Raw genomic sequence first — 10,679 nt, 5'->3', positions numbered from 1 at the left:
CGGAAAAAATAAGGGAATAAAAGGCCCAAGGGTTAATCTCAATTCTCACCACGGCTCATGCGCAGCAGCTGCATGCGAGCATTAATAAACGATGGCTCGATCGCCCCTCCTTTCTGCATGCAAGTACTAGTATCTACTAGTACTCCGTATCTAAACCATAAATGGAGAGGTCATTGCATGAGTACAACTTGCTAGGCCGTTACAGATACATTTTATCTGCCACTAACCCCTCGCAAATACCCAACTGAGCAATCCAAACAGATCCAAATTTTGGTCAATAACTTATGTTCTTCCATGCTTGCTTAATGCATGAAAATATCTTCTACACTATCCACCATTTATTTTTGTACTTAATTAACAAATTTCCATTGCAAATTATGCTATTATAATTTTCATGATCAGATAAGAGGGCACACCATTTCGAAAAAAAAGATAAGAGGGCACAATAATTTTGAACTGAACTTCTCATCTATCTCTTTTTGCTGGACAACATTAATTCCTGGCAACTTTCTGTGAGAAAAAGAAAATCCACCAATAATCACCTATCCACTATCCGTGACACTCACACATTATTTTACGCATTTTGTTATAGCTTGTTTCCCGGTATTTTTTGTTTCGCACCGGGCCCCTGAATTCCTAGGCCCGGCCCTGGGGGAGAGGAAGGCAAGGTAACGGCCATGGACGACATGAGTTCGTGCTCAAGTACGTGGGGGGGTGCTTTACACCGACCTGGTCGGTGGCCAGCGAGGTGCCGCACACCCCCCGGCCATTGTTGGGCCCGGCCCACGATCCTGACCGGCTATTTCAGTTCGCTGTCCTTTCTGAATATACGAAGCAGTCACGCTCGAGCTCCCGCCCTGTTTCAGTTCGCTCTTTCTGAATATACTGAATATACGAAGCGGTCACGCTCGAGCTCTCGCTCGAGCTTTCTTTTTCTGAATACACGAAGCAGTTCAGCTTCCTGCTACAAAGTTTCGGCTTGCTCACGGAAACACAGTCAGTTGTTTTCCTTCCGGTTAAAATTGAGCATTCTTTCAGTCTATTTTGGTTAGGTATCTATCATACATGATTTTTCTTTCAGATAATGTTTCTTAAAGATGGGTGCATGAGTTTATTCAAAAAGAGGACAGGTTGTGCACAAAGAAAAAAATCATGAAACTTTTAGTAATTTAGTATTACAATTCTTTTAAAAAACAATAAGAAGTATGAGAAAGTGATTTCATTAGTAAAAAAAATGAAAAGACAGTAAGAAGTACAAAAGTGATTCTCTGCCAGAGAAAGTTGAAGTAACTTGTCAATCAGCTGTCACGACATCAAAGTACAGGGAATCAAAAAATGCCCCATCAGGAAACATAAAACATAAGGTCAAAATGCCAGAGAACGTGTTCCTTCCGGCTAAAACATGTGGTGCATACTTATGTAGGTCACCCACAAATCACTAAAAATAAATAATCCCACTAGAAAGGAACTATGACAAAAGACTTTGTTCAACAAAGTATAAGATCTCATTTTTCAAGTATCTTTTTCTCTTCTTTCTTGATCCTGAAATCTCTGAAAAAAATGCAATAGAGGAAATACATAAACATTTTGAAAAATCATATATTTATAATGATCTTATATATAAAATTCAATTGGAAAAAATGGTACCTTGAAGGGACTTACATTTTTTATACATCATCTGTCTCCTTGAATAAATGGTAACTTAATCAATGGAGAAGATGCGGAGCCTGTGATAAAATAAATACAATTTACAGAAATGTGTAAGTTAAACCTGTTTAGTGTTGTGGGTATGTCTTTTATGTCAGTGCATAGAAAAGGATAGCTAACTAAAAATTAACTATACTTACATGCTTCGAAATGAATTCTCGTGCTATTGGGACCTGTTGCTCGTTAAATTTGTTTATCACTAGCTGGCATGAGACTTTCTCGCGATTGCTTGCAAGTCAACCTTTATTGAAACATATATGCAGACTAGAAATTATAAAAAAAGATAGACAATTAATAATTCCAGATTTTCTATTGTATTTTAGAAACATCAAATATGTATTTTTTTTAAATACCAAAAATGGAACAGGAAGTAGAAATTTCTAATGGAAGAATAACTTACATTTGAGAATTGTTTTACTTCAACTCCATTGTAGCATCTCATGTATTGGATAACAAAACCAGAGTCATATCTGCGCTCAAGGAAAAAATGGCAATGCCCTGATAAGCTTATGTATAAGAAAAATATAAGCAATAGTGTTTAAGATAAGATGGCAGGAATGGTAATCACCTAAAGTTTTGTTTAGGCACATGAACATACTTAACACTAAAACATTATGCTAGTTTCTCCTGAAATAACTATAATGTACTTTATATGGAATTATAGAGTTGGTTAAAACAATGGAGGATTGTTTTTTAGAAACTATACCAGTCCTGCATTCTGTAGCCTACATATTCTAGGGAGAAAATCCTAGAATATAGTAAGAAATAGCAATCAGTCATTTCTTACATAGAAAACAGTGAGTATTTGAATGGAAATATATCATGTTAAAGTCATATGTTACAAACCGTGATATCTTTAGAAAAGGATGAACGGCTTCTTCCATGAACATTTAAAAAATCATGAACGGATTCTTGTCATGAACTGTTTCGTTCCATGAAAATTTTAAAACGTATGACCGGATTCTTGTCATTAACGGAATACTTCCATGAACATTTAAAAATAAGAATGAAGGATTCTTAGCATGCACGGTTTCCTTCCATGAACATTTAAAAGAGCATGAACGGATTCTTGGCATGCACGGTTTCTTTCCTTCGACATTTATAAGAAAGCATCAACGGAATCTTGTCATGAACGGCTTCCTTCCTTGGAAATTTTAAAAAGCATGAACGGATTTTTTTCATGAACGATTCCCTTCGTTAAACAACTAAAAAAGCATGAACGAATTATTGGCACGAACGGTTTTCTTCCATGATCAACTAAAAAAGCATGAACGAAAACTTGGCACGGACGGTTTCCTTCCATTAACAATTTAAAAAGGATGAACGGATTCTTGTCATGAACGGTTTCATTCCATGAACATTTTAAAAAGAATGAATGTATTCTTGGCATGAACGGTTTCCTTGCATGAATATTTTAAAAAGGATGAACGTATTCTTGGCATGAACGGTTTCCTTGCATGAAAATTTTAAAAAGGATGAACGGATTCTTGGCATGAACGGTTTTCTTCCATGAACTTTAAAAAAAGGATGAACTTATTCTTGTCATGAACGATTTCCTTCCATGAACATTTTAGAAAGCATGAATGCATTCTTGACATGAACATCTTCCTTCCATGACATTTTAAAAAGCATGAACGAATTCTTGTAATGAATGGTTTCCATCCATGAACATTTAGAAAAGCATGAACGGATTCTTGGCATGAACGGTTTCCTTCCTTGGACAATTAACAAAAGAATGAACGGATTTTTGGCATGAATGGTTTCCGTTCTTGGACATTTAAAAAAACATGAACGGATTCTTGGCATGAGCGATTTCATTCCTTGGAATTAAAAAAGCATGAATGGATTCTTGGCATGAGCGGTTTCATTCCTTGGAATTAAAACAACGTCAACGAAATCTTGGCATGAACGACTTCCTTCCTTGGACATTTTAAAAAGCATGAACGGATTCTTGTCATGAACGGTTCCCTTACTTGGACAATTAAAAAAGCATGAACGAATTTTGGCACGAACGATTTTCTTCCATGAACAATTAAAAAAGCATGAACGAATATGGCACGAACGGTTTCCTTCCATGAACATTTTAAGAAGGATGAACGGATTGTTGTCATGAACGATTTCATTCCATGAACATTTTAAAAAGAATGAACAGATTCTTGGCATGAACGGTTTCCTTGCATGAACATTTAAAAAAGGATGAACGGATTATTGGATGAACGGTTTCCTTGCATGAACATTTTAAAAAGGATGAAAGGATTCTTGTCATGAACAGGTTCCTTCCTTGAACATTAAAAAAATCATGAACGGATTCTTGGCATGAACGGTTTCTATCCTTGGACATTTATAAACGGTTTCTATCCTTGAACATTTATAAAAGCATGAACGGATCCTTTTCATGAACGGTATCCTTCCATGCACATTTTAAAAAGCATGAACGGATTCTTGGCATGAACGGTTTACTTACATTACCATTTAAAAAATCATGAACGGATTCTTGTCATGAACGGTTTCCTTCCATGAACATTTAAGAAACCATGAACGGATTCTTGGGATGAACGGCTTCCTTTCTTGAACATTTTAAAAAACATGAACGGATACTTGTCATGAACGGTTTACTTCAATGATTTTTTTAAATACATGTAGTTATGATAAAAGACCTCTCTATATATTTATTTACAATACATCATCCAAAAAAGTTTCAATAAAAAAATACTAACAATTATTTTGGCATTTCAAACATGTATAAATGCGATGGAGCAAGCATTATGGAAAAAGAAGAAAAGGAAGTAATCTTGAAATTACATGTCATTTTTAAAAACAATATTCATACTTGGCCAAATCAGGGAGATTTTACTTACTGGTTTGGTTTCTTGAATCTGTTGATCTTGAGATGCTTATTGTTGAATGCTTCAATGAAATGATCTATAACCAACTCTGGCATGTTCCTCTCATGTGTTGTTGCTTTTGCAGCGCGCTTATTGATGTTCCTCTTTTCAAAACTATTCTGATCAGATATAGTTCCACACATTACAATCACATCATTGTTCACCATTCGTACGACAAAAAAAAGAACAACATACATCCGAATTAAATGTCAGAGAACCAGTGGAAAGTAACAGCTTGTAGAACATGACAATAATTTTTTAAAGTTATAAAAATTACCTGCATCTGTTCCTGTTGTATTGGTTCCTGTTGTATTGGTCACAGGAGACCCATCATAAGACATACCAATTGGTATTCCATCACCAATGTATTTCATGGTATTCTCTGTGTGTAATGATAATAAAATCAGGTGAATATATGTCCTCATTTATGGGGAAAAACTGCAAGCATAACTGAAAAAATACACAAAAAATTACTTGACACCAACCTTGAATGGATACTATGTTACGGTTTCTTTCCTTACTGAAGTTGATATTCTTTTCTTTGTGCAGAAAAACTTTTTCTTCACCATGTGAAGTCCACTGCAGGAGATTCATAGGGACCATAAGGTGATCAGGGAGCTTCAATAGATTATCCAAATCATGCTTGGATATGAAAGACCTCTGGATAGTATTAATTTTTTTTACTACTTTCATGTATCTGAGTATCGAAAACCTAGATTGTATGCTCGGTTTGCATTGCGGAACAATGTCCATGACGTTGACTACAGAAAGAACACAAAAGGAAATACATGAGACATGTAAAAAAATTAAGATGAATGTACCTTCATGTGAAAAACGACAGAACCTAGATTGATACTAGGCTTACATGGTGGAACAATATCAAGAACATTGACTACAAAAAAAATAAAAGAAGCAACAAAATATTAGCTCAATATAGAAAAGCAGGTATGAACAATCAGAAAAACTGTCCTGGAATTACCAAAAAATAGTTGCATAAGATTTTACATGTATTAGAGAAATTATTAAAAAGCAAAGTGTAATTGTCTGTACTATAAGAGTATATATATGAACCATGCATTATAGGATTAGAAAGATATCTAGCAGTATTACCCGAAAAAATCCTACTCTGAAACAATTGTTTCATGAATACAATCTTAAAAAAGGTTGCGTGTCTAGGTATAATCTGGGTGCTTTATCTAAACTGAATCAGTACGGCCGTATCTTCGCCATGTTTCAGATATATTTTGCAAATGTTTGATGAGAACCAGAAGACAGGTATCGAGACAGGGAAGAGCACTTTAGGGTCTTTAGTCCGGACAAGTCATCGGCGTACGCCATCCGGTTCTAACTGCATTTGCTATGTACATACGTAGGTTGCAAGTGTAAAAAAAGTGCAACTACTGTGGCAGTACTGAAGTGTAACAACCAGCTGGATATGTACATCGATCCATGGAGGAGCAAGTTCATGGAGGAGGCCAGTGGTAGTACGTCACTATGAATAAAAGAGAAGGAACAGAAAACAGTTACGAGGCAGCAATCCATGCTTCTGAATAATGCAAATAATATTATGATGACGGTTTTTTAAAACAGTATTTTCTACCTTTAGACAGTAAAGGACATTTTATTTCCGAAAACACACAGGGAATTAACTGAATCTAATCACCATATATTCATGAAAAAAAAACTCTTAGGCCCCAACTGCTTACATAAACCATCCAAAAGAGCACAATTCTCACTCAACTCGGGGGGCCATTCACGTCAAAATGAAAATCCGCCTTCATCTGGTAATAAAAATAAAATCAACTGCGAAAAAAAGAGCGAGGTCTCCAAGTATTCCTATTCATCAGGTTACTCCTGCTACTCCCAACTACACTTCTCACATCACATCCTTGGTCTTTAGAACGATCTACAGCTGGTGTATATGATAGACAAAAATAAAATTTGTGCAAAATCCCAACAAAAAATCCTATCAACCAATTCCCTGTTTGATTTTGCTAGCCTACTGCTAGATAACAACGATGGAGACAGTTGTACTAGATCAGAGGATGCATAGCTGAAGAGCTACCGGTAGAATTTCAGTGAAAAAAGAAAAAGAGAAGGCGGAGTAGATATATATGAGGGCAACAAAAATGGTAGACGCATGGAACGATGTAATTCGTTAACAGTAGCTGCAGGACTATATCATAGATCAAAGGAACAATAGAGTGATGGTCCTAAACAGTGTGTGCGCGTCTTTGTTCTGCATTTGAGTATGGGGCTATTGACGACGTCGTAGAAGAAGAAAGAAAGAAGGCCGAGCTAAAAGTATTGTTACACATTTCCCTGGTCCTTTTGAACATTTATGATAACAAGAGTGTCATGCCAAAGCTGAAGTACATGGAATTGAAAAAAATGCATCATCATGAAAACATAAAAACACATAAGGTCAAATGCCACAGAAAGCTAGAAGATCTTCTTAACAGTAACGGTGGTGGGTGAAACTAATGAACCATTGGAGCCCCAACAACAGTATTCTTTTAAGTGATAGTAGTACAAACAACAACCTTAATGTCTATAAAATCATAAGCAAATAACAATGACAGAAACACAAAGTAAAGATAACTTGGAGGCGAAATAAGGGGTCAGATTCTGAAGAAGTTGCATAACTTTACATCACAGGCAAACGAAACTGTTGGCTTTGGATGGAACAAGTTCCTAGAGCTCTACGGAGGACTAGTTTTCTGGTGTTTAAGCAGTTGAGCAAAAGGTAAAATGCAGTGACATGAACAAAATAGCAAGCGGGCTGAACTCTCGGGCTGAATATTAATGTGAAGCATGATAAACATCGGGGATAAGCTGCTAGCAAAAGCAGAAGAAATGAGATGTTGCCCAGGACCAACTGTACATGGAACAAAAAAGCTAGAAGATCCTCTTAATAGTACGAATCGAAGCAAAAATTAAACTGAAGAAACCCTAACTAGAGTGAATCAAAGTAGTTCCCCGTACGAGCAAACGAAGCAAGCGATACTGACCTTCCGCCGCCATCGACGGAGACGAAGAAACCCAGTACTCGAGCGAAGAAGTGGCGGAGGCGGAGGCGAACGGCAGAACTCGAGCGAAGCAGTGGGCGGACGCGGAGGCGCAAGACGAGGACTGGGTCGGGGGGCGGCGCTGGACGGAACGAAGTCGAAGAAGAAACAGCGAGCCGAAAAGGAGAAGAAACAGTCGACCACCAAATATGGGCCGGCCCAAAAGGAACGCAGGGGTGTGCGGCGCTCCGTATACACCGACCTGGTCGGTGTATAGGATTTCCCAAGTACGTGAGCTGAAGGAAGAAGAGGAGCCAGGCTCCGCTCATGTCCGTAGGCTGGCCAGATGGGCCCCAATAAATTCGGCCCATGAAGTTAATGAAAGGAAACGAAAAAAAATAAGAAGGAAAGGTGAGATCGGGTGGGCTGGCCGGTTGGGCTGGGTCGATCACTTGGGCCGGTTGGGCTGGGTCGATCACTTGGGTCGATCACTTTTTTTTTCTAAACAGAAATTGGAAATTCACTTTGAGGTTTCAAATAAAATTCGGAAACATGCAAATAAGGTATCGTTGGATTCGTCATGAAAAATCTTTTAATATGAGATCAAATTTGAGATAAAAATATAAACTTTATAAAACCAAAATTTGACATACATGTCTATGTGGCTATAGTGCCTTTTTAGGGTTTAAACCGTTTCTCAAAATAATTATTCTATATTTTTAAAGTCTCCGAACAAAATAGGGTATCATTGGAAAATATTTTGAAAACCAAGGTTTATGAAAACTCCATTTTTGGAAATACCTTTTCAACACAAATTTTTTAATTCCTTGTGAAATTTCAACTATGACAAACAAACAAACAAACACTTGCTTTATTTTATTTTCACATTCCAAAATTTTGGGATGTGACAATCTAGCCCTTAGAATATATAATAAAGAACTTAATAAATTGTTAATTTGCTCTGGTCAAATAAAACAATGAGTTGTTCAAATTATGACATTACTCCATGTACGATGGATAAGTTATTATAAATCTTAATGGTGAAACACACACACATAATACTGACGCTGAAATGCCATAAGGCAAATGATTTGAATTCCACTTATTTGTGGAACCGCCATTTAGGTCATGTTAGAAAGGAACGCATGAAGGAACTCCATGCAAATGGATTTTTGGAGTCATTTGATTTTTTGAATCGTTTGGCGCTTGCAAATCTTTTCTAAAGAGAATGACTAAAATACCGTTCATAGGCCTAGAGTTGAACATGCAACTAACTTAGTGAAAACATACATGATGATATATGTGGTTCACTGGGCATAGTTGTGTGCGGGAGATTCTTCTACTTCATGAAAACTTCCAACAATGAATTGAGTATATATATGTGGATATATTCGATAAGGAAGAAGTTTGAATCATTTGAATGGATTCAAATAAATTTCAGCATGAAGTGGAAATCATCGTAATAGAAAAGTCAAATATCTATGATTGGATCATGGTGGAAATATTTGAATTACGAGTTTTTAGCGAACATCTAAGAGAGTCATGAAATTGTTCTACAACTCACATTTCTTGGAGTATCATAATGATGATATAGTATCTGAGAGATGTATCTAAACCTTGTTGGATTAATGATGAGATAAAATATTATGACGCCCTTATATTTTTGTGGATTATGCTTTAGTGACTACCGCGTTTTACACTGAATAGAGCATCATCATGATCCGTTGAAATGACACCATACGAGTTATGGCATGGGTATGAACCCTGATAGTCTTTTCTTAAATTTTGGTAGGCATAGCATAAGTAAATAAGTTTACAACCAAAATCGGATAAATGTCTTTGTTGGTTATCCCAGAGATTTGATTGGGAATTCTTCCCACAAGACAAAGACAAAAGTGTTTGTCAATGTTTCTTATTTCCGAGAAATTGTTTCTAGCGAAGTATTTGAGTGGGAGGACAATAGAACTTGATAAGGTTTATGAACCTGATCATAATGATCAGAGTAGCGCAGCATCGGAATTGGTTCCGGAAGCGGCCACGACGATCATGGCTCCCATGACTACAAAGTGTTTTAGCCATGGAGATCGAAGTACATATTGAACCTTGTAGGTATGGTTTACTTTGTGATCAAATAAATGCTTTGTGGACAAAGGATTGATTTTGAACAATGATAAACCAACTACAAACAAAGAAGTTATGATGGGCCCTGACTCCGTTAAAATGGCTATACGCCATGAAATCCAAGATAGATGAATACTTTTTGAAAGTAAATGGATCTATAAAATTGATGGACTTGGATGAAATATCCTTGAAGAAGCTCAACTTGTTGAAAAATTGTTTACGACAAAGTTCAAAGAGTTGACTACGATAAGATTAGATCTTCCGTAGCAATGCTTATAGTCTATGTGGATTATTCTAGTAATCACTACATATTTCTTTTATGAGATATGCTAGTAGGATGGAAAAATACATTACTTATCAGAAGTATGTATTAAAGGTGTATACAAGATATAACCAAGAGTTTTGCTGGTCCGTGGAATACTAGATAGGTATACAAACTTCAATTGGATGAAGTGAGTATCACGGAGTTGGAATCTTCACCAGATGAAATAGTCAAAGAGTTTTTGATTTCATCAGAGACGATGAAGAGGCTTGCATTTGCAAGAAATTAAGTGGGAGCGCTGAGACACATTTATAATACTTATGTAGATGACATATAGTTGGTTATAAATGATGTAATTATATACTTGATTAAAAAGATTTCATTGAGAAATTAACTTAAATGAAAGGATATGGACTGAAACATATTTAGTGTCAAGATCTATGAAGATAGATTGAAACACATAATAAGTTTAAGTCAAAGTACATAGAATGGATATTGAAGTAGTTCAATATAGAATTATTAAGAAAATGTTCTTGTCATGTGAAGGTTTAACAAGACTTGAGTGTATCTGACACTCAATAAGTAAAAACACATGAGTGATTATAGATCACGAATAATATGTACACAATCAGATGTCCAGTGCTCTAAAAGTGTTATGAGCATGTACCAGAATGATTCATGTGATGATCATTGAAA

The 10,679-nt window shown here is 36.2% G+C and overlaps 1 protein-coding gene and 1 long non-coding RNA gene across 3 annotated transcripts; both read right to left on the bottom strand.

The window, feature by feature from the left end:
• Positions 1–1,253: 1,253 nt before the first annotated feature.
• LOC139832002 (uncharacterized) lies at positions 1,254–4,755 on the bottom strand. Of its 2 annotated transcripts, none has more exons than XR_011746430.1 (5): positions 4,566–4,755; positions 2,108–2,177; positions 1,848–1,971; positions 1,663–1,727; positions 1,254–1,551 (listed from the first exon to the last, which is right to left on the bottom strand). It is a non-coding gene; the product is annotated as an uncharacterized lncRNA (long non-coding RNA). The 2 variants fall into 2 exon arrangements; XR_011746431.1 differs by having other exon boundaries at positions 1,848–1,948.
• Positions 4,756–4,794: 39 nt separating this feature from the next.
• Positions 4,795–7,756, bottom strand: LOC127325955 (uncharacterized). The gene is made up of 5 exons (XM_071822247.1): positions 7,604–7,756; positions 5,414–5,484; positions 5,078–5,171; positions 4,870–4,974; positions 4,795–4,826 (listed from the first exon to the last, which is right to left on the bottom strand). Exons 1-5 carry the CDS (start codon positions 7,614–7,616, stop codon positions 4,795–4,797), a joined length of 315 nt encoding a protein of 104 aa, XP_071678348.1. The 5' UTR covers positions 7,617–7,756.
• Between the last annotated feature and the right edge of the window lie 2,923 nt (positions 7,757–10,679).

Source organism: Lolium perenne, chromosome 6, assembly GCF_019359855.2.
Source record: "Lolium perenne isolate Kyuss_39 chromosome 6, Kyuss_2.0, whole genome shotgun sequence".
NCBI classification, from domain to species: Eukaryota; Viridiplantae; Streptophyta; class Magnoliopsida; order Poales; family Poaceae; genus Lolium; species Lolium perenne.
The sequence above is the reverse complement of the archived record's forward strand: the minus strand, read 5'-3'. Positions and strand labels throughout refer to the sequence as shown.